The following is a 25235-nucleotide window of genomic DNA, read 5'->3' on the forward strand; positions in this document are numbered from 1 at the left end:
CTCGAATTTTTGCCAAGAGGTCAAGATTGATCCAATCTGACCTTGAACTCTGAAACCTTGGCGGAAGTATGTGCTGTCTGACAACTATAGATAACCAAAAAATGTATGGCAATGATGTTACACTTTTTCACTTTAGACCTTATACCAGTCAGAATATAAAAGTGTGTTGTCCTCATCCTCGATATATACCTATATAGTGAGGAACATAGATTTTTTTTTAAATACTGTACCCCTTCTAGTTCTCACTGATCACGTTATCATAAACTATATTAAATTATTAAAATCGTTAATGATTTTCAGACGCACACACAGAAAAATTACACTATCCTATTAATTCCCTTCGCTTGAGGACAAATAGATACTTTTACTCTTTGGAAAATTTCATTCACGTTCCTTCGGTATATTTTAACATGGATTTAGACGTCCCTTCACGATTATCGGTTTTCTGTGATGCTGCTACTTGTTTCCCTGTACAATTTACACTCTTTGCGTAGTACTTCTCTTATTCAGTTGTACAAGTATATTATCACTGACGTTGAATCACCCCATTTGGACCATTAATTTTGTCTATTTATATGGCTGTATCTATCTGTCTGTTCATCTTCCTGTCCATCTATCGAATTTACCTATCTGTCTGTCTGTCTGTCTGTCTATCTATCAGTCAGTTTATCTAACTGTCTATCTGTCTGTCCATCTATCTATCTATCCATCTCACCACAGCTGTCATCTCGTCAGGTCAGGGCGTGGAGTACAGCATCAAGGAAGGGGCAGAGGATGGACTGTTTACCCTGGAGGCCAACTCGGGTACTCTCGCCTTCACACAACCACTCGACTATGAACATAGGGATCAGGTGAGTAGTAGTAGTAGTAGTAGTAGTAGCAGCAGCAGCAGCAGCAGCAGCAGGTTATAAGTGGTAACAGTAGTAGAAGTAGTAGTTGTTGTTGTTGCTCTTATTGTCGTTATTGTTGTTACCTTGTTATTGTTGTTGTTGTTATCGCTAATGATGGCGGTAGTGGTTTTTGATGTCAGTGTTTTTCAGCCCAGTCTGTCTGGTCGGGCAGAGCCATCAACGGCTGGGAAACAACCGTCCCTGCACAGCCGTCCCATGCAGTGGACCGATAATCCTTTGTGGCTGACACTGCCTCACCATAGCGAGGCGCGGGGAAAAGTGTGGAAGATTGGTTCCTGGATGGATGCCACAGTTGCATCTCTCCACTCCGTTAACAGGGGCTCCATAACAGGCTCCACGTCACCCTGTTATTTGGTTATATGGTCACCTCCCAGCGTCGTAAATGGCTTACCACCGAGTGTAGAACCACCTGAAGTGGAAAGAAGAGTAATAAAAGTGACAGGAAGGAAAAGTATAAGTAAGAAGAGAGGAGGGCAAAGACAGAGGATGAGAATGCGAAAGGAAGAAGTACGTAGCACATCAAGTGAGTGGGTGCTGGTCGCCACCACCTACCACCCAGGCGGTAGCTGTAACGGGAAGTATAAAATTTATGAGTACATGTACCGCTGGTGCGACGCGGGCTTCAAGTGAAGATCTTTTTTGCCTGTGTGAGTGAGGGTTTTGTCCCAGGGTGCATTTTGATGTTGTTACAGATCTATACTGTGACACACTATTCACGGCACAGTTGCCTGCAGTGGTTTTAGGGGCTTAAGTCTGGCTCTGCCTCGGTTATAACTGCTGTATGTGGACAGATTCTATCCCCCTGGGAATCGAACCCGGGTAGCCACAACCTCCAATCATAAGCCACTGCACCTGCACCGCCACACCTGCTAAATTCATCGTCCTTGACACGTCATCCCCGCAACATTAGGCGGTTTAGTGACCATATCTGGAGCTCGGTGTGCTTATGCCAAGGTAGTAGAGTGGTAGTGGCCGTGTTGACTGTGGTAGCAGTGGTGATGCCGATGGTAGGAATGGTACTGTAGTGCACTCACAGTAACTTGGTCCAGACTGTTTTGCTTTTGCCGCTTCTTTAACGCAGCTCAGTGGCAAAAGAAAAAAAAAAAGGAGTATGGCTCTACATCCTTTCCATGCAATTTCTTAGTGACTAGCATCATAGTATAATATTAGTCATTTTTTAAATCTCAGCATTCATTAAGTATGGAGAGATGGCAGTTTTAGGCCAACTTAAGATAAACAGAGTATAGTAATACAGATCAGAATGTAAACCAGAGTTCGTTCACCCCTCTCGCCATCACGACGTAGGGATGGATGAGGCCTCGAGGAGACAGACTTTAATGAAAGACTAGCAGAGCAGGAGTCTGACATGAACGAACCCGGAAACTGCCTTTGATCTTGCATAAATACACACATGGTAATACACCCCTCCCTCACTTATCCCTTAGGTGTTGGAGAGAGGCATCGGTCACCGTACCAATAGCTGTGGCAAGACAGCATTTCCAGGTAACAGTAGTGGAGGACCAGATAGAAATGTAGACACGACAGCGATACTCTGTGATACAATAAGTAACTCTACAACGAATATGGTTGTTAGCCACAGTCATTACCGTGATTGAGATTAATGAACTGCAATATGAAGTAGCAGCTTACATATCTTTCATTCTACAGCACTCTAGGACAGTTATATTCTTATAAGCACTCAAGACACAAAACACAAATACCCATCTCACAGTTCCAGTCAGCTTTCACACAGAACGACCAGCAGGCACTAGACATGTCAAACAGTCCCTACCCACATATAACAACTACTTCTAAGAAAATGATAACGAACAAAATAAATAATGTACTGAAAACATTACAAACCTCAGCCAGTCAACCCGACAAATATCCCCATCTGCATCTTAAAACACTGTGTCCCTGTTCTCTCTCCCATTCACTAAGATATCTTCACTTAATTCCACCTCACGTCGTGCTAAATCAACCCTGTCGTCAAGATAGGTGACAAGAGTGACCGTACGAACTACTGACCAGTTTCATTCACATACATGTCAATTCTATAAGATACTGCATGCTCACAACAAATAATGAATAATCTTCATGCCAACATTCTCACAAATAACACAAATTCGTCAGGGTACAACATAACACTTTAACTGGCGTGATGTTCAACAGACAGAATCCATTATATTTCACTTGCATAAAGCCTTTGACAGAATATCCTACAATCTAATGACACTAATATTTAAGTACTGCAATATTACAGGACCTGCACTTCAGTGAATCAATAGTTTTCTCAACGAAAAAAATAAATAAATAAAGACACTTCTCCCTCCGTCTCTGAACTAGGTTACTCTGATGTCTTAGCCTCTTTCTGCACTATATAAATGGATCTTTACTAATGACTTAGAGCTCATGACCACATAGACTTTAATTGATACCGGCAAAAATTGACAGACCCATTGTAATAAATAACGACTGCAGACCCTCCAGCATGATCGGAAGCAGTAGCACACGTCTGGCAGTGTCATCAAACGTTATTCTGTTCAAACGAAATTAAATTAATCAGATTCACCTGTCAACACCTGGCCATTTATAGAACTACTCATGATTCATCTCTTTCTCGACCTTTAAATGTAAATTAGCTACTTTTCATTTATTTCGGGGTACGTCAGACGATATTATTGTGGTCGAGACACCCTCAGCGACAGTTGTTAAAAATTATAATGATAAGGTTATGATTGAAAATAAGGAATTTGTTCTTTTATCTAGCTTACGACCGACGATTATATTCAGGTCCTTAAACTCACAGCGATTAGAGGGTCAAAATTCAACACATACGTAACCTTATAATTGACTGAACCCCATACATCCCAGTTCACTACGTTGTTTGTATTTCCGCGTGTATTTACTAATTCTACACAATTTTTTTAATGGCTTAGGAACGACTTAGCGTAGTGAATGGGATTATGAACCTTCATAGATACAGTTTCCCGGGGTGAACGGTTAGTACTGCTGCACTATTACCACCACCACCACCACCACAGGCTGTGCAAGTAGTAGTAGTAGTAGTAGTAGTAAGAATAACCCCAGGCTCATTTGAACATGATCCCAGTGGACTATACACAAAAGCTGCCCTTCTTCTGCAGTCCACCATCGTCTTGTGCGGGGATACGAAGGGAAGTGAGGGACATTTGTACAACCGGACAGCTCCACCGCCCCGTCATATCGGTACCACCACTGGACGACACAGGTGAAGGGGTCAAGAAGAAGCATAACTATACACGAGACATTAACGGTGGTATCCCTAAACATTTTTTCCCCATGTAGAGTCTTGGGAAGGAAATTAGCGAAAATGGTATTCTTACAAAATCTCTTGCCTTTGTGGGTGCAAAATCTTTCTATCGAGCAGCGGAAATTATTGGAACTTGAAGGAATTCTTTCACGCGCCTCTTCAAAAAATCCTTTGCAAGTTTTATTATTGCATATTGGTTCATTGTCCTTAATATTAGTAAGTTGAAGGAAATTACTGTAAAATTTTGTTAACATAATTCACACCGATATACTGATGCTTAATTGCTATATGTATCTCATTAAAGTTTAACCGATGTCGAATAGCCAGATATAAACACAGCAGACGACTCTGACGCGTGGTTAATTCACACACTAACTCAGATATTCAAATGATCTTAAAATTTATGATCTGACGCTGCCAAATCTTTCAACACTAAAGCCAGAGTCTCACAAGGATTTTCTTCTAGGAATGTTCTGTTTAACAATTTGCTCGGAAAAAAAAAAAATCTTAACGTGGTTGCATGTTTCTACTTGTGTCCTCCAAAAGGGAAAAAAAATTGACCGCCGCCATGCCAGTACTCGCATATGAGGCGAAGGATAAACACGTGAATCTTTTACTGCAGCAATAACAATACTGAAGCAAAGGCTGTTCTTGAAGCGTTATTTATCATCACAAAATATGCCTCAGAGTGCATGCCGCTGTGGCTTTGCTGGGCTGGTAAATGGAGAGCCAGGGAGTGGAGACCTATTGCCCACATGCTGTTGACCTTTCATTTTCCAGCACGAAATATGTGTGTCTAGATGCATGAGTGTACAAATCCAACACTCCGACATACCGAGTGTATTATGGGTCGTTTAAACTCAATAGGGCTACCAACCCGAAATTTCCCCCTTCCCTTCCATGGAAATATTTAAAGCAGTGAAACAAAATTTCTTGGAACGGAATGAGTAGTCTGTGGATGGAATTACTGTATTTTTAAAAATATGGGCGATCAAGACAAAAGCTCCCATTACTCACTCTCAATTTAAGAGCAAAAAATCTGAGGTTAGATGGAATGGAATACTTAATTACTAGAGAATTCCCGACCATGGAAGGGTTAATAGTGGCAATATTAACACCCTCAGGTTCGCAGTCCCTCATCGAAGTATAGAATAGTTTGGTGTCAATTGGAGTAGAGTACGCGAATTATCCGATCATGAAAAATGGTTAAATATATATATCTTAAAGACGCATCGCTTTACCCAACACTGGAGTATTGTGGTGGGTGTGGGACCCGGATTTTTACGTCTCCACACCGAAGGATTATGACCTGTTAAATCCTCCGTTTGTTTCTCTTTCTTACAAACGCTTTTTCAGTTTGTCGCCACTCCTTTATTTCTTCACCAATTTGCTTCATACTTTGCATTGTTGTTCCTTGGGCTAGTAGCTCGTCTCTCTCTCTCTCTCTCTCTCTCTCTCTCTCTCTCTCTCTTTCGTTTTTTTAATACTTATTTAGGTTTTTAATGGTATTTAAGGAGTCAAACGTCAAGCCATAGACACATTTTGAGATCCTATTATTTCTGCATATTTCCTGTATGCGACAACCCTAGCACGTATTCAATATGGACGGTGGGTGTTAGCGCCGAAGTGGTGACATGTGGAGATGTAAGAGGACTACTGGGCCTTGGGGATATGCCCTGGAGATAGGCCCTGAAGCCTTTGCCCAGAGTCGGACATATAAAAAAAAATGCACAGAAGCAGATCAGTAGAATGTAGCTGCGTGGAGACCATCTTGCATTTCCTTGGTAATGTTGGCAACCTTGTATCCAGTATTCTTCCTATCTAGAGACGTTTTTATTAGGCTTAGGAGGCTCTTTGATCTGATGGGGTTAGATATTGTGTTTATTTACCTGTTTGCTACTAGGGGGCTTACCAAAATTAAAGATTGATAGCAGATTTTTTTTTTTATGAACGTCATCGCTGAGAACAGGTTAACAATAACAGCGCGGTTAATTACACACAGTTAACCAGAAATAGTAGGCATCATAACGCTACTGAACACCTTATATCACGTGTCGCCTCTCTCTCTCTCTCTCTCTCTCTAAGTACAATTTTTGCCTCTAAATATCGTATGCTTAAGCCTTAAATCGCAAAGTGGTAGTGCAAACCTTTAATTTTTTAACGGTCATTTATGGAACGCATGTGGTTTTTGCGTGTGGGTAGCCTGCATCCCATATTAAGGAATGCAGTCAGCAGCCACATGGAAAGGCCAAATGTGTTCCGTCTTCGTCATGTACTCTTATCGCAACAAAAAATAAATAAATAAATAATTAATAATAATAATAATAATTGGAGTGTGCATTTCCACTTTGAGATTACGGCCATCAGTCACACATCGCGAGGCACCCATAAAATTGCAGATGATTTCTTTAACCTCTCGCCCTTCAATTGAACGACTGAATACCGCTTTAGAAACCTCTTGGTACTGGAGGGGTTACTGAAGCTATTTTATGTAACCCCTCCAGTTTGAAAAATCTCTCCTGATCTATATAAGGTCCTCTGGAGATAGCATGCACAGAATTTAGGCTTTAATACAGGCCGGAGTAACTGCAATGAAGGAATACATAGCGGCTGTTCGACCCCTCCGTTCCTTATTTTACCATGAAGACAAGTTTTTTCAATTCAGGAAAGGCCTCTCATATTTCAGGGGATGATGGAGATTTATCTAACCCCTACAGTTCAAAATATCGTCAGGGGAAAGTAGGAACATATAATAGAGAAAGTAACAGCAGTGCGGGTGTTATTATCGGCTGATCGAATCCCCCCTCGCCGAGTTCACCATCCTGTTTCGAATCCTCTGAGTCTAACAGGTCAACGGATACGAAGCAGTACCGTCAGTTTAGATCTGTCATTCACCGAAGCGATATTTGATCCTGTTTCCCTGAGCCATTAGTGTAAGAGACGTCTTTTAATATATGTAGACTCTTAACTACATTCAATGGGATCGGATTTATCCTGAAGCGATAGGTAAGTTACACATAAACCCCCTCAGTCTGGTGACATTTTATTCCTACTACTTACAGACCATATTATTCCAAAGCTAAATTAATAAAATCGACAGAGAGTACCAGAAACAAATTAAAATGCATTATCTGACTCAAAATAGCTTTTCATGCTGACATACGCAGAAAAAGGGATAACGTCATCTTCACGTGCCCATCTAAGTTACCCTCCTACACACTTAGTCGCTGCCCTGTAACAATAAAAGTCAATGAAATTGTGTGTGGTGAATTTAATAGTGCTATTTTCTCTAGAATCACTGCATACTGTCATAGTCCAGGTCAGGATTGGTCATGTATTCATACAGTTTTATTATTGGTAAATGTAAATTCTGTATTGCATATTCGTATGAGGCCCTCCGAGCAAGAATAGAGTTTAGCACCAGAATTTAAAAAGGGAAATTGTTAATAAATTTTCTTTACTTCAAATTCCCATAGAGACGTTGTTTGATGTGGAAAGGTCATTATGTCATTATGCTTTTGTTGGAAAGGGTGAGCTGTCTTCCTGCAAAACATGGTATTTAAGAATTTATTTGCACAGTAATTATCTATTAAATCTGAGTTAAGGGGAAGAAAAGGCCAAGCAAACATCGTTCGTTGTCTCCGACGTCTCCGTTTCTGAATGACCAACAATAGGTTTGTTCTCAGTGCATCAGCATCAGGTTTGTCGAAATGCAGCGCCGAACTTTACGCTTGTGACTCCAGCTCATCTGCATTATCTAACTTTTGACAGTGGATGTGTGTGGTGGAGATTTTAGAGCTTTATAATCAAATTTCTGCTCTTGATTGGCCCAGAATTTATAAAGGCGCACTTCAGATTTTGTGATTGAGTCGGCATTAACTACACTCCGAGGCAAATCGTTCCAGTGGTTCACTACACGATTAGGGAATGAAAATTTTCGCAGGTTTGGTCATGCCCTGGTCTTGCATATCTTTTGGAAAATATGTCCTTTATTGCCGTCTCCTATTTGTTGGTGTTTTTTTTTTTTTTCTTCCATTTGATTTTTTTAGTTCATTTGAGTGTTTTGAGGCCTCATTTGTTGTGTAAATGAATAATAACCATAATTTGACCATGACGATCTTGTGCCCAATCTGAACCTTGACCTAACGTACTTTACGTGTGTCTAATTATTAATCTACTCTAACCAAACCTAACCTAACCTAACCCAACATTCAGTTGGGAAGTTGGGAAACAAAATCCACCTTTCACTATGTTATGCAAGATTCGGTAATATTCACTTGCGCACACACACACACACACACACACACACACACACACAGTATATGATAGCACAAGTCCACTGGGTATGGTAAGATTGCCCGCTAAATAAACGGCAATAAAGGAAATAAATACCTATCTTTTTAGTATTCTCTCGAGTGGTAGTGTCCTCTCTCACCTTAAAGATCCCATCTGTGCAGTCACTCTCGTACTTGTTGCTCAGAATCTTGCAAGCCTCGATAAGGCCCCCACGTGATCTTCTGTATGACACTGTCGGGAGAGCCAATGATTTTAGTCTCTCTTCGTATGATAAATCTTGATCTCCGGGACTAACTTGGTTGACCATTTTTTCAATCGCAAACGATTCTTTTCACTTTAGAAGATAGCCTTTGAACTGGAGCGGTTGGGTGCAGATTTAACCCCTTCAGTGAGCACCAGGAATAAGCTGAAAATGGCGTCACCCGGAATTAAGGAGTTAGTCTGGGCAGTGTCGTCAGGATATACTAAGAATAACTATTAATATTCAGGCTCCTATGGCTCACTCCCACTTGAATCAAATCTAATGCTAGCTGGAATACATTACTAGATGTGTCCCGACCATGAGAGGGTTGATGGTGATATGATAAACACTCAGGCTCTTATCGAAAGAAATGCATGAAGAGATTAATTCAAACTGTTCTATATAAACTCATCTGAAAATAAGGAAACCATTCGGGAAAGACGTGTCAGGGAAGAAATCAGGGTGAAAAAGTGTAATATTCGGAGGAATGAAGGTGGAAAACGATAACAAGTGGAAGTGAAGTAAGGAGCAGATTAACAGAATATTTTGAAAGGCTGATATATGGGAATGGTGAATATAGTGGTGGATATAGTTGGTTTTGGTGGCACAGAGAAGGACTGTGGTGCTGAGACATGACACTGGCAGAGTGACAAGTGCTGTGTTTACAAAGTCGTCAGGATATAGCGAAGGTAGCTACTTAATTCGGGCATCTATGACTCATGCCTGAATAAACTCTTCTAATATTAACTGGAATAAATACCAGCTTTGTTCCAACCATGGGAGGGTTCATGGTGGTACTTTGAACTCCCAGATTCCTATAACCCACTCTCAGCTGAATAAAACTGTCTGGCTTTAAGGAAACATATCCAGATTCACAGCGAAAACCTACTCGTATTGTCTAGCGTTAACCTTTTCAACGAAAGGTTTTATTACTATTGTTATTATTATTATTATTATTATTATTATTATTATTTTGCCGTACCAGTCGACTTTCTTCAAGTTAGGAGTGATTTTGGAACTAGAGACATTGCGTATCGTTATCAACGTCTTCAGTTCGAGAAGTCTTTCCTAAGCTGCATAAACTATTTTGAAGTTGGTAGGAATTCATTGTAACTTATCTTAGTCGAGCAGTTAGAGTTCGATATAGAGACTAACACATCTTCCTTAGCGATTTCTTTTCCAAACTACCCATTCACCTATTTTTTTTCTCTCATATCTTTTAATGTCGATATAATTGCCTAGATAACACACGAGAAAATAATAAGGGAGCATAATCAGGAATAAACCGCTAAGGAACAGGTGCTAGTGAGCTTCCTAACCGCTCGAGAATATTGGCCAAGGTATGAGTGTTGAGCTTTGACTACACCAAGACACAGCTCACATTGACACTATTATTCCTGCAGTGTGTAAAAGCTCCATCGTGCCAGCAACAGGTCTTGGCTGAGTGTAAAATCCTGGCTATGACCTACTTCCACGCAGGACAGGGTCAGAGGCTTAGCTGAATTTGTTGACTCTTCTGGTAGGTTGTTAGGTGAGGTGAAGTTACGTGAGATGAGGTGAGGTGATGTTTAGGTTAGGGTATGGCAGGTTAGGCGAGTTAGTTAAGGTTATGTACGTTAGGGTAGGTTAGCTTAGGCAAGGAAAGCGCTTATGTACGTGAGGTTAGAGGTAGGTTAGGGTCGGTTAGATGACGTAGTCAGAGAAGGTGATGTAAGTTAGATTTAAATTGGGCGAGGTTAGGTTAATTAAGGCTATGTAGATTCTTAGATTAGCTTAGGGTAGGTTGTGAGGTTAGGTTCCATAAAGTTAGGTGAGGACAGATTAAAAAAGGTTGTGTTTTGATTGACGAAGTTGAGTTAGATCAGGTTATTTAGGTTAGGGTAGTGTAGGTTAAATGAGGTTGATTTAGACATGGGTATGTAGGTGGGGTTAGATAGGGTTATGCAGCTTGTGGTTAGGATTAGTTACATTAACTTAGATTAGATTAAGTTGGATTAGATTAGCTTAGATTAGGTTGTTAGGTTGGATTAGCATAAATTAGCCTAGATTAGGTAAAGTTGGATTAGATTAGCTTAGATTAGGTTAAGTTGGATTAGATTTGCTTAGATTAAATTGGATTAGATTAGCTTAGTTTTAGCTTAGATCAGGTTAGTTTCACCAGGAGTAGGAGCAAAGGGTTAGCTGAAACAGTGTACCTCATTTTAACTAGCTCAGTGTCACGGGGAGGTGGGGGATGTGAATATATGAATTAAAAATGCATGATATTACTTGAAAATAGAGACAAGGAACTGACTTGTAAAAATCAAGTAGTTTGTTGTACTTTATGCCGGCTTACTTCGCCAATTCTCTAGGGACGAGAATTTATAAACTTTCTCAACAGTACACAGCAGAGACTAATTACTCACGAGTGCTGTTTGTTAGTGCTGTTAGCCTCTCGAGAAAGTGACTCCACCCCTGACAATCAATAACTAATACTAATAATAATACACAGGTACTTGCCGGTGCTTAACTCTTGGCTGGCACAACGGATTTAAGCTTGATACAAAAGAACTGGCCTAAGTACCAGTTATGGATAATGAATTTGTGCAAACTAGGAGCGGCAACTAAAATAAGCTTAATGTGGAGAAATAGAACACAATTCTAATTACATTAAGCTCAAGAAAAGACCTGTAAATTTATTGATTACAATAAAATAATTTAAGTTATATGAATCTCAAAATGAATTCAAAAGGGGAATTCACGGTCACTAGGGGACTCATGAATTCAAATAAAGAGAAAACACTGACTCATTCAAAAGCTAATCAAACTTAAGCCAAGAAAAACGAACAGAAATACTGGGAAGTGGAGGGGAGACGAACGAAAGTCTGGGCGCCTGCGTGATGAATCCCGAACTCTGCTATTCGCTAAGTCTGCTTCGCCAATTCACCGTCTAGGTGGAGATTCAGGAATTCGCTGTACAACGGAGGCGATGCTCTATGCTGGGCACAAACAGTCCTATCCTCGAGGCGGCTCAAAGCTGATTGAGTTCAGACTGGGAAAGGGGGCAAGAGATGGCCGTGTTCGCCGGAAGTAGGCGTGGCCTAACTTCAACTGTCAACGGAAAGAGGGTGAACGATATAAAAATGCAATAAATCACTCATTGAAAGCACTAATGTCGTGGATAAGAATGGTCACTTGTGAAACAGTGACAAATGTTCTGAAAACCATCCCGATTGAAGTGAATACGAGGAAGGTCGAACTGAGTGATGCCCAGTGGGAGTTCCACTAGAGTTCGTGGTTTTCTCACCAAAGTACAATGTCACGAAATTATATAAATACACTCTCGCGAATTCCTGACAGTAGGATTGCTAACACTTCTTCCTCATCACTGTATTTCTGATTATGACTTGGTAACCTCTGTAATCGGATATTGTATTTTTTTCCTTTTCTTTTCTACTGACTATTTTACTCTGCTTTTTCCTCCTCAGATTCATAGCTTTCATTACCTTTTCTGTACAGGTCTCTCTTAAATTTCATAAAAGCGAAGAAAGATTGCCCAAAAAATTAAAAAAAAAAAAAAAAGTATGTCACTGGAATGGACTAGTCAATGATCTCTTGTGGGCTGTTTCGAAAAAAAAAAATACAAAAAATAAATAGCTGAGGTGGAGGTGCTAGACAGACTGAATTTCTCGAATCCATTGACTTTCTTCTTATGGCTACTTCCTTGAGACGATTTTCTTCTTTTTAGGGGAGATTTTTCGACTGAAGGGGTTACATGTCTTCTAAATACATTCAGTGTGAGTGGCATTTCCAAAGTAGGATAAAAGCGTCTGTAGGCTGTAAGAAGGAATGATAAAACGAGGTCACGGTATTAAACCTAGATAATTGGAGCTGATAACGACAGATGTTTATTTTGTGATGTAGACTGTCTTTGTTGGTATTGGTGTGTGGTAATTGTTGTTGTTGTTTTGTTGTTTTGGTGTATGGTAAATGCATCGGTACGTAATGCTTTTGTTTTTGTGGCCTAGCTGTATTTATTTCCTCTTATTGTTGTAAAAAGTTGTAGTTCTTGCTTTCTTTACTGTTACACTAAAGTCCAGGGCGGTGGTGGTGGTGGTGGTAGTGGGAGTGGTAGTGGTGTTGGTGGTGGTGGTAGTACTGGTGGTGGTGGTAGTGGGAGTAGGAGTGGTGGTGATAGAGGTGGTGATGGTGGTGGTGGTGGTAACGGCAGTAGGAATGGTACCAGTTGTGGTGGTGGTGGTAACGGCAGTTGGAATGGTACCGGTGGTGGTGGTGGTGGTGGGAGTGGTCGTGGTGGTGGTTGTGGTGTTAATGGTGGTGGTAGTGGGAGTGGGAGTGGTGGTGATAGTGGTGGTGATGGTGGTGGTGGTGGTGGTAGTGGTGGTAGTAGTAGTAGTGTTGGTGGTGGTAGGAGTGGTAGTGATAGTGGCAGTGATAGTGGTGGTGGAACTAGATACTCTTGTAATTACTCGTAAGACAATAGCGTGGTTTCAGCAGCAATAACCATACCATTCATACCAATATCACCCTTATGTATTTACACCCAGTTCAACCAGGAAGTAGTGGTAGCGACGAAAGCCAATTGTGGTAGTTGTGGTAGTAATAGTGGTTGTAACAGTACATGTAAAGCCTCAACACCCGTACCACACCTCTTGTATGCTAAGTAATGTAGTGTTAGTGGTTAGCTGTGGTTGTTTGGTAGTAATACACACACACACACACACACACACACACACACACACACACACACACACACACACACAGCAAGCACGGGTGTAATAAAATGTGTGAAAGAAGTAATGATACAAGTTGAAGATGCGAACGAATTTAGTGATGAAAATGGCTGGATGCTGTACGGTTATGTTCAAACTGCATCCCTTTTATACCTTGCTTCTTTACGGAATGTCATTATCCACAGGTGTCCCACAGGTGTTTTTGAAGCTCATCTAAAACTGTATATATAAAAAACATGAGATTTGTTGTAGCTTGTGAGATGAAGTTTAGATTTCCAAGGCTTGAGTGATTTGTGAATGACTCTGTGGTTCATTTCACTGGGCATGTTGCTTGATAGGTCTCTCTCTCTCTCTCTCTCTCTCTGGAATTAAGGTTGGGTTGATGATGATGATGATGATGATAATGATCCCTCCTGGAACCTGACGTAGTGGGGGGTCAATTGCGATGGTAGTTGTGGTAGCGATGGTGGTGGTAGCTGTGGTAGCGATGGTGGTTTTAGTTGTGGTAGCGATGGTGGTGGTAGTTGTGGTAGCGATGGTGGTGGTAGTTGTGGTAGCGATGGTGGTGGTAGTTGTGGCAGTGATGGTGGTGGTAGTTGTGGTAGCGGTGGTGGTGGTAGTTGTGGTAGCGATGGTGGTGGTAGTTGTGGTAGCGATGGTGGTGGTAGTTGTTGTAGCGATGGTGGTGGTAGTTGTGGCAGCGATGGTGGTGGTAGTTGTGGTAGCGATGGTGGTGGTAGTTGTGGTAGCTATGATGGTGGCAATGGCGTTAGAAGTAATCTCATCAGAAAATGCAATCCAATATCCATAGAAATTGTAATATTGACGCCATAAACATTTTCTCTATCATTAACACCAGATTAACATATTAGGATGGGACGATGGATGTGGCGATGGTAGTGATGATGGCAGTAATGATGATGGTGCTGACTGATGGTGATGGTGGTGGCTGTGGTGGTGGTGGTGACTGATGGTGATGGTGGTGACTGATGGTGATGGTGGTGGCTGTGGTGGTGGTGGTGACTGATGGTGATGGTGGTGGCTGTGGTGGTGGTAGTGGCTGATGATGGTGGTGACTGATGGTGATGGTGGTGACTGATGGTGATGGTGGTGACTGATGGTGGTGGTGGTGACTGATGGTGGTGGTGGTGACTGATGATGATGGTGGTGACTGATAGTGATGGTGGTGACTGATGATGGTGGTGATGACTGATTGTGATGATTGTGGTGGTGATAGTGATGGTGGCAGTAGTGAGGGTGATGGTGCTGGCAGCTTGAGTGTTGGTGATTGTGGTGGTGGAACTGTAACAATGGTAATAGTGGCAGTACTGGTGACAATGATAGTGGTGGGATTATAGGTGATAATGGTGGTGGTAATAGTAGTAGTAGTTGTGGTAGTCAGTAGAAACAGTAGTAGTAGAAGAGTAACCCCGATCTTTTAGGACAATCAGACCCATTAACCGCAGGCAAGCAATCGCCCCTGCAAGACCGTACCATGCAAAGAACCAGTGTTTCCTTGGGGTGGACAGCCCTCACCACAGGAGGTCGCTGGGAAGTGTAGGAAGGTTTGGTTTAAGGATGGACGCCACATTGCCCCTCTCCACCCAGGTAACAAGGGCATCATAGTAGGGTCCACATCACCCCGTACTGGGTTGTTTGGTTACCACTTAGCTCTGTAAATAGCTTTTTGGGTTGCAGGAAAACATTTGTATTGTCACTCAGCGTAAACTTAGCTTAGGAATCAATGGGCAGCATTACATCGTGTGGATGATGGTCATCACCACCAGACTCCAAGTGATGGTGGTATACCCGTGTTACTTTAACTTGGCCTAAAATTGCCGTCTCTCCGTCTTCAGTGCTGAATTGATACAGCAGATTAACACAGGAATATAAAGCTAGTCACAAAGATCTGGTATGCAAAGAATCTAGACCGATAATACTGTCGTTTTTCGCCACTGACCTACGTGATATAAGCCGCAAAAGGACGAGAATCTAGGCCAAATTAAGGTGAAAGAACCACAGTGCAGTGTATGTGGTGGTAGGCGATGGTGGTAGCAGCTAACAGGATTCTTGGTGGTGATTGTAGTGGTGGCAGTTTTGGGGTGGTGGTGGTGGGGGTGGAAATTTGGTAATCATGATGGTTGATGGTGGCAGTGGAGGTGGTGTTGGAAGCGAAAAAATAGTGTGTTGGTGGTAGAGGTGAGTGTTGGTAGTGTAGCAGTGGTGGTAGTGGTGGCAGTATTGGTGGTGATGGTGGTAGTGGTGATGGTGGTAGTGGTGGTGACTAGCAAGAGCGTTGGTGGTAATTGTGGTAGTAATGATGGTACTGTAATGGTGTGTACTAATGGTGGTGGTCGAGAGAATACATGTTTTTGTTCCTGTTGTTGGTGATGGTGGTGGTTGTGGTAGGTCTAAAGAATGTTGGCTGTGGTAGTGAAAGTGCTGGTAAAAGTAACGATTGTAGCTGGGGAACGCTTATGGCAGTGGTATAATGTTGGTAGTGGTGGTGGTGGTGGTGATGGCTGTGGTGATGATGATGACAGTGACAGAATATTGGTAGCAGTAGTGGTAGTGGTGATGGTTGTGGTGATGATTGTAGATAGAAAGCATGCAGATGGTAGTAATAGTGGCAGTAGTAGTAGTGGTAATGGTAGTCCTAGTAGTGATGATGGTGGTACGCAGAAAGAACATTGGTGGTTGTGGGTGATGTGAACGAGCAGCCATATTGTACATCACACATAAAAATGATGATCCCACATTTACCCCGCTTTATCCACCACCACTGCAGGTCCAGGGTAGTGGTGGTGGGGCTGGTGGTAGTGGTGGTGGTAGTGGTGGGGATAGCGGTGTTAGTGTTTATATTATCTTGCCTTTAAACACAAGACAGTTGGAGCTGATACTAGTGGTGGTAGTGGTGGGGATAGCGGTGTTAGTGTTTATATTATCTTGCCTTTAAACACAAGACAGTTGGAGCTGATACTAGTGGTGAATGGTGGTAGTTGTGGTAGTAATGATGGTGGTGGTAGTGGCAATTGCGATGGTGGTAGTGGTGATGGTGGTGGTAGTGGCAGTTGCAATGGTGGTAATATCAATGGTGGTAGTGGTGGCAGTAGCAATGGTGGTGGTTGTGGTAGTAGCAATGGGGGTAGTGGTGGTAGTAGCGGTAGTGGTAGTGGTAATAGTAGCGATGGTGGTAATGGTGGTTGCTATAGCGATGGTAGTGGGGTAGCTGGTGGAGTATAGCGTGGGTGGATGATGGTGGTAGTGGTGGTGATAGGGATGATGGTAGTGGTGGTGACAGGGATGGTGGTAGGTGAAAAAGAATGTCGGTGCTTGAGGTTGAGTTGAATGAGCACCCACCACGCGTAAAATTGATAATCTTGCCTTTACCCAGCACCAAACAGCAGGGGTTGGTGGTACAGAGGAGTACAAAGAGAAGCAAACAGCAACAGACCTTATGGTCCTTTCGAGGCTGTTTGTTACAGAGTAGACTATGACTACGAGATCTAACTCTACATGCTGAAGGATAAGGAAAGTAAAGCAAGAAGGCTCCCCCCACCTCCAAACCCTCCAGTTAAAACTGATAAGAAAAAGTGAGAAAAACCATCATGCAGCATGGAAAAACTGACGTGGAAATTTCATAGGATAGACTGAGGGGTAAAGTTACATTCTATAATACTTTATCTATAAGCTACCAGTATGAATAACCTGAAAGAGAATGTAGTAAAGTAAAATGTATAATCGAATAAATAAATAATACATGACACCATGTACGAGTACGTTCAGTTAACGGGGTGTCTGCGGATATAGCGTGGAAAATGCACAGTGCACAGTGTGGATGTTCAGGGGAGGTGCAGCAGCCTTGCCTGGCGCTATTAAGGTAGGCAGCAGTCAATCAAGCCCCAGCTCCTTTCATTCCTCTCAGAGTAGGAGCGTTCCCATGTGGGACAAGCACACAAGTCACCTCCTGAAGCAGTGACCCCTAGTACATTAAAAAAAAATCCCGAAGGTGGTCACTTGATTAACAGGGACCCTCAGAGATCCACAGCCCATCACAGGTCGAAAGTATGAGTAGTGATCGTTAACTCAGGGCTATCTGTGCATATCCTAGTCTGTGCATAAACTATACTTGCATTCATTAAATTGATCCAGGCTCTTAAATAAGTAAAATAAAACAAGATAAAATAAAAAATTATACATACACAAGTGTTTTATTCAGGAGTAAACATATTAAGCTGGGGGTTAGATGACAAATACTTATCGAGGCGACCTTTAAATGTCAGTACGGTATTAGAATTTACTACATTGGAGGGCAGTTTATTCCTTATACCTGTATTTACAACTCTATTGGAGAAGAAATGCTTAGCTTCATGCGCGACTGGAATCGTTTGCCAATTATTTTATGCCCATTGCCTTTAGTATAATTTGAGTGATCAACTATGAAGTATTTGTCAACAGCCATGTTATCATGTCCTTTGAATATTTTGAATACTTGAATTAGATCTCCTCGTAACCTCCGTTTAGTTAGGGTAAATAGATTCAGGGCTTCTAAACGTTCCTCATATGGTTTATTTCTCAGTCTAGGTTTCATCTTTGTCATCCTTCGCTGCACTCTTTCAAGCTTTTCCATATCTTTTTTATAATACGGTGACCAAAACTGAACAAAATATTCCAAGTGCAGGCGTACTAAGGAATTATACAAAGTGAGGACAATATTATCTGATTTATATTCAAATGCTCTACCTATGAGTCCAATCAGTTTATTGTTTTTTCACAGCTTCTCTGCATTGTTTGCCTGGTTTCAAATAATTTGTTATTTTTATAACTCCTAAGTCTTTTTCATGGTTTACCCTATCAAGTTGGACATTATTCATGCTATAATTAGCTCTTACATTTTTACTGCCAATGTTTAGCACTTTGCACTCAATAATATTTAAATCCATTTGCCAAACTTGGGCCCAGTTGAACAGTCGATCAAGATCTCCCTGAATTGCCTGCCTTTGCAGTGCTGTATCTGCTCTGTTACCGGTTTTAGTATCGTTAGCAAATTTTGAAATTTTACAACATAATCCTTCATCAAAGGATATATATCCTTCATCACTGATATATATTAAGAAAAGAATAGGACTTAACACTGAACCCTGTGGCACTCCACTTGTAATGTTTATCCAGTCTGACTCTTTTCCGTTTATTACAACTCACTGCTTTTGTCTGGTGAGCCAATCTTCTACCCACCCGAGAACCCTGCCACTGAAACCATGTGCCTTTAGCTTCTGAAGGAGTCTTTTGTGTGGAACTTTGTCAAAAGCCTTTTGAAAATCAAGGTACACAACATCAACAGATTTAGTGTCGTCATACATGCTCAGTATATCACTGAAAAAGTCTAGCAGTTTCGTGAGGCAAGAGCGATTATTACGAAAACCTTGTTGAGAATCTTTGATGAGATTGTTTGATTCTAAGTGTTTCACAAACATATCTCTGATAATAGTTTCAAGCAATTTGCAAATCACCGATGTTAAACTAATTGGGCAGTAGTTTTCTGGCTGTGCTCTGTTGCCTTTTTTTAATATTGGGGTTACGTTAGCAGGTTTCCATTCATGTGGCACCTTACTGCTTTTAAGTGATAAGTTAAAAAGTTCAGATAAAGGCTTTGCAATTTCATTCTGTAGTTCCTTCAAAACACGTGAAGATATTTTGTCCGGTCCCGGTGTTTTATTCTCTTTTAATTTGCTAATTGCAAGCAGTACGTCACGATCACTAACTATAATGTCAGTGATTATATTGTCCTCTTCTATAGGAATGGGGGAAACAGCAGGAATCGTATGTATATTTTCTGTTGTAAATGCTGACGCAAGGAATGTATTGAGAATTTTCGCCATCATAGTTTCATCATGAGTGTGCTCTCTGTTATTTGTGATAAGGGACCGATTGTTGGAGTTATTGCCTTTTTGCTTCTTATATAACTGAAAAATTCTTTGAAATTTGATTTACTGATACTTGCAATATGTGCATCAAGGTTTTTCTTACTGCATCTAATTAATTTTTTAGCTTTCTGTCGAAGGGCATATTATTTATTTTTATCACTTTGACTCTTTGTGGTATCATAATTTTTATATGCAAGATATTTAATGTTGGAGTTCCACAATTTGGGTTTAGAATTTTTTGGCAGGCTTTCTGTTGCGCATTGGAATACATAACCTGACAGCACTGTTGAGGGTTCTGTTAAAAATAATTCCACGTGTCACTGATATCTAAAGTTTCGGCAATAAGATGCCAGTTACCTGCACCAACATATGACTTTAATTTCTTAAAATTTGCCCTCTTAAAGTCGAGCACTTTCTCGCAACTGGGCCTGACATTGTCTTCACTGAATTTAATGTTAAATGTAACTGTGCGATGATCACTTGTACTAAATTCTTCTCCTACAGTACCATTCCTCACTACGTTTTCTGATGTGGCTAAGACAAGATCTAGGATGTTAGCTCCACGTGTCGGATAATTTACAAATTGATACAGAAAACTTTCCTGCAAGTTTGGACACAGGTCTACCCCGGTTTGTGAGGATAGCACTTCTCCCCATTTTGGAACTGGTACATTAAAATCACCCCAAATATTACAGTGCTTTGCATACAAGATATTTTGGCAGTTTGATTGTAGATTTTATTATCGATGTAGAGTGGCTGACCGGGTGGACGATAAATTAATCCAAATATGATTTTACGACAAGATTCATTCCTAAGCAGAATATAAATAGTGTCTATGTTTTCAATACATGGCTTGGTAATTACGACTGGATGAAATCCTGATTTAATATATAACAACACACCGCCCCTGCTCGATTCTTCCTTTCACTACTTAAAATGTGATAGCCTGGTAAATTAAACTCTTCTAGAAAATCTCTTTCCTCAGTATTTAGCCACGATTCTGTTATACCAATTATGTCATAATCTTCATTAAAGACAAGGGCCTCTAAATCAGAAAATTTATTACGCAGACTATGCACATTCACAAGAAGAGCTTTTATGTGTTTTCCTTTCCGATGTGTGAAACTTCCATTGCTTATTGATTCATCTGATTTCATGACATCTACGTTTGCCTTCCTTGATGCTCGTTTTTTCTCCAGAAAAAACTTACTGCATCACTAAGCAAATGACCGAGACGGACAGAACCAATGGGATTCAAGTGTATTCCATCATTCGCAACTAGTGCTCGCTGCTCGTAAAATTGGTTCCATGTGTCGATGAACTCAACTCCTTCCTGCAGGCAAAGTGACCTGACCCTATTATCTAAACTAAATGCTTTACTGAAGAAGGCATTCCCTGTACCAATCCTTAGGAGTATTCCTGAAATTAAGATGTTGTTAGTTTTCTCCTTGTAGTGTCGAATCATCCTCCTGTACTTCTCTATCAGCTCCTCTGATCGGGTCTGTACGACATCATTTGTACCTGTATGAATGATAATTAGGCTGTTATTTTCTGCATTCTCAAAAATATCATCCACAGCCTCCGTTACGTCATCTACTCCTGCACCAGGGATACAAAAATGCTTTCGTTTAGAGGGTGCCCTGCCACAAAATTCAACCAACTGACCACGGATGATGGAGTCCCTCACAACCCCTGCCTCATGGGGCTCTTCCTCTACTTTTGCGAGAATCTGAAACTTGTATGTTGTTACTGGAATGATGCTTCTTTTCTTTGCAAGCCTTGCACCATTCTGCACTGGCTGGAACTCATTCTGTACGGTGGGGGGAGAAGTAACTACAGGAGGAGGAGGATGGTTAACCTGGACTGCAGTTGGCTTAGCAGTGACATTGTCCTCTGCAGTGTGTCCGACATTACTCGCAATGAATTCCTCCGGCACATCAACTTATCGGGTCAGACTATTAAATTTTGTTGGTAGCCTCGGTCAGCTTGTCTTCCAGTCTCTGACGTAGTTTGCACATCCTGCAAACAAAGGTGCGGTCCGTACAAATGGATCCGGTGAAACTACCGGAGCTGGCTACGCAAATAATGTTCCGTGGCATTCTGAAATCCAGGGTTACTGCAAGGATTTATCAGAGAAAAAGAATCCCATAATACTGATTAGTATCTGGAAGAGATATTGGAACAAGAATATGTTACATATACAAAACCTGCTAGAACAGTGACAATTTATGCAATGGTTACAGGTTTTACTGGTGGGGGTCTTGTTGCTGTTTAGAACAATACAGGAATAGCTACCTTACTGGTTAGTAATATACCTGTTAAAAAGAATGTAAAGCTAACCATTACCTGGAATGAAGAACTAAAATTATACAACTTGAAATACAACAACAATGAAGTCACAACAGTCTTACAATACACAAATAAGTTTATTATCACCTGAAAAGTTACAACATATGAAAATACAATTATATCTTACCTGTAAGGATAACTGTAAACCTGGGATATAAACTGTTTCGCTGGTGAAAAGGAAAAAAAAAAAAAACTAAGGGAATAGTACTCACTCACAACGCTGTGTACAGGGCAGTGCTTAGCACTAAATACACCAAGTATGCTGTACCAGACTGCAGTTGTTTACATCCACCAACACAACGGCGCCAACCACAGTCACAAATGATTGCCACAAACTGCTTAATTCGTCACAAAAATCGTTCCCAAACCACTGTTAATACACAACAATTACACTGAACTGCTGTATTACCCAAAAATAAAGCTCAATTCATACAAAGACAAGTCAAAACATTACAAAATTCCACTCAGTCTACATCAGCTCGAACAAAGAAATCAAAACAAAACGAAGTTCATTCAGTTCCGAATGGTCATGCTGGGTTATAAACTGTGGTGATGTTAGGAGGTGATGTAAGTGGTGGTAAGAGCGAGCTAGAATTTTAGCACCTTACTACGATTATGTCTTTTGCCGCAACTACATGGGCGGCCAATCACGGTTGTCCCTAACCGTGTCACTCGCTATCACTGTACATTTCTTTTTAATACTGATATCTGGCAAGTTGTTACCGTAGAGTTTTATGAACGTCTTGCTTGGGGGGGAGAGAGGTTGTTGTTCAATGATAGAGGTTATTTGTGTCTGTTGTGTGTCGGAGGAGAATTTGGTCGTCAGAGGGGCAGGTGGGGAACATAAGAGCTGTCTGGGATGCGTCTGGGGTATGCCTAAGGGGTATATCCAAAGGACAACTTCGGGGATGTCTTGCGGTGGTAGATATGGTACGGGTTGGTGCGACTACCGTAGTTGTCCTTTGTCTTGTTCATTTTCTTACCGCAAAACAATTTTGTTCAGTTCAGGAGGTGGATATTGCCTACAACTTACTGTATTTGGTGGCAGGTCCTGGAGAGGGATGCCTTCACGAAATGGCACTGATATAGCCGAGCAATGGAGCTGCCCTTTTATAAAAACCTCCCTCAGTTCAATACCTATCACCCGATAAAAGGAGGATGGTGGACTTACAGGAGAAGGGCATCTTTAGCCTGTAGTCCACTGGGTACACATTTCAGATGAACCAGGGACTACTACTACTACTACTACTACTACTACTACCACCACTATTACTATAACTGCTGCTGCGTAGGTGATAGTCATGCGAATCAACTCGTCTGGTGGCAGCAAGAATAAAACAAGATGTCTACGTCGTGAACGGGATAATCTTGTCATATCCACCAAACAGGACAAGATAGTGGTAGTGGTGATGTCTGTACATGGTGGTGGTGATGATGGGGATGTCTTGTGCGTGGTGGCGGTGGTGGTGGTGTTAGTGATGGTGTTGGGGGATGTTTGTAAGTGGTGGTGGTGGTGGTGGTGGTGGTGGTGGAAATGGTAGTGGTGGTGGTGGTAGGTGAATGGAAAAAGAAGAGTCGCTTCTTCTGGCTGATAACAGTAAGCACATTATAAAACAAAAAAGTTATCCTCTTGTGTTTACTGGTAGTTGTTTGTGAATGGTGGTAGTAGTGGTAGTAACGATTGTGGTAGTTTGTGAACGGTAGTAGTGGTAGTAACGATCTTAGTAGTCTGTGAATGGTGGTAGTAGTGGTAGTAATGACATGATCCAAACTGTAGAATGTAATAGTGATGGGACGGATGGTGGATGGTGGTAGTTGTGATAGCAGCGATGGTGGTAGTGCTGACAGCAGTAATGGTGGTAGTGGTGATAGCAGCAATTGTGGTAGTGGTGACAGCAGCGATGGTGGTTGGTACAGTAGAAACAGAGCTGCATGTAACAGATGTAAACCCACCACATAATAAACGTGATCCCACCTTAACCCACAGAACAGTTGTAGCTGATAGTGGTGGTGTGAACGGTGAATGGTGGTAGTAGTGGTAGTGGCGATGGTGGTAGGTGGGTGTCAGTGCTAGAGGGTAATGTGGAAATGAACTCTTCACACGTAGCACTAATCATCCCATCTTAATCCACCAAACAGTAGCAACTAATGATGGTGAAGTTGTATCTCTCTTAATAAGCTCCGTCTTACTATTCACTTAATTTTGTGTTTTCCTGAACCTTACTATACTCTTTTTACTCCAACCCGGCCTAAAATTGCCTTCCTTCTATCTTAAATGTTGAGTTGTAACAAGAATAACTAGAATATGGTGTTAGTCACGAAGAAGTGCTATGGGAGGGATGTAGAGCTGTAGCATTGTCTTTTTTCTTCGCAAACTAAGCTGCAAAAGGAAGAAAATCAAGGTCAAGTTGAGGTGAAAAGAGTATAGCATCGTTAATCATTGAGATGCATGATGATGATGATGATGATGTCTTCCTACTGACTTTACAAGCTTGTAGTTGTGGTAATATCGACCGTGGTGGTACTAATTGTGGTAACGACATTGGAAGTAGTGTTAATTATGATGGTTACGATAGTACCGTAGTAAAAGTTTAGTGTGGTGGTGACAGTAATGATAGTAATGATGTTGATAGTAGTAGTAATAGAAGTGGTAGTGGTGGTGGTGGTGATAAAAGTGAATGTGGTAGTGGAAAAAGTTTTGGTGTTTGCAGTTGATATGAGCGAACATTTATACTCTACATAAAAACCATAATGCCATTTTATTTGCCAGCACTACGAGCTGCTTGTGGTGGTATGATACGGGCCGTGGATGGTGGTAGCGATGGTGGCGGTGGTGGTGATGTGGAGGTAGTGGTAGTAATAGTGGTGCTGATAGTAGTGGTGGTGGTATCAGCGGTGGTGATAGTAGCATAGAAGTGGTGGTGGCAGCGATGGTGGTTGTGGTAAAGGTGGTAGCTGTTGTTATGGTTGATTGGTTGGGAGTAGTTTCAGTACAGATAGTGACGCTACACAGCAGAGTTACTTTTTTTAGTTGCAAGTAGCTGTAGTGCACTACTTGTATTAAGATTAGTGCAACAATAGCCAGGGATAATTTCTGTGGTATTGCAAACGCTGTTGGCTACTCTTAGTCGTGTTCTGTTAGACGAGAATCGGACAAGTTTGAGTCTGGACGGAGGTGGATGCCAGTGTTGTGTTGGTAGGGTTGCCATATGGTGTTATCCATGTCCAAACTGTGGCGACCTTGATAATGAAAAATGTTTTTAGTAATGAAGGAACAAGACTTGGTATTAACCTTAAATTTGCTGATAAATATGTTTGTATTATGCATATTTCTTCATTCCAGGTACTGCAATATATTTTGTGTGAATTATTAACAACTAGTGTTTGCCTGCAAAAATTTGCTGGACTAAGAGCCTTTCCCTCTCAAAATGTTTGCAAATACCATCATTTTTGTTTCCATAACATTACTGAGCCCACGATGACCATTTC

At 41.3% G+C, this 25235-nt stretch overlaps 1 protein-coding gene across 1 annotated transcript in view; it reads left to right on the forward strand.

The window, feature by feature from the left end:
* Positions 1 to 25235, forward strand: part of LOC145398722 (putative neural-cadherin 2) — a 428971-nt gene that overhangs the window by 101451 nt on the left and 302285 nt on the right. The window contains exon 4 of the mRNA XM_080271522.1: positions 709 to 851. Within this exon, the coding sequence (XP_080127648.1) occupies positions 709 to 851 (143 nt within the window). The remainder of the gene's footprint in view (positions 1 to 708; positions 852 to 25235) is intronic.

This window comes from Coenobita brevimanus, chromosome 46 (assembly GCF_032717465.1).
Source record: "Coenobita brevimanus isolate Jiangsu-jjx chromosome 46, ASM3271746v2, whole genome shotgun sequence".
In the NCBI taxonomy this organism is placed as follows: Eukaryota; Metazoa; Arthropoda; class Malacostraca; order Decapoda; family Coenobitidae; genus Coenobita; species Coenobita brevimanus.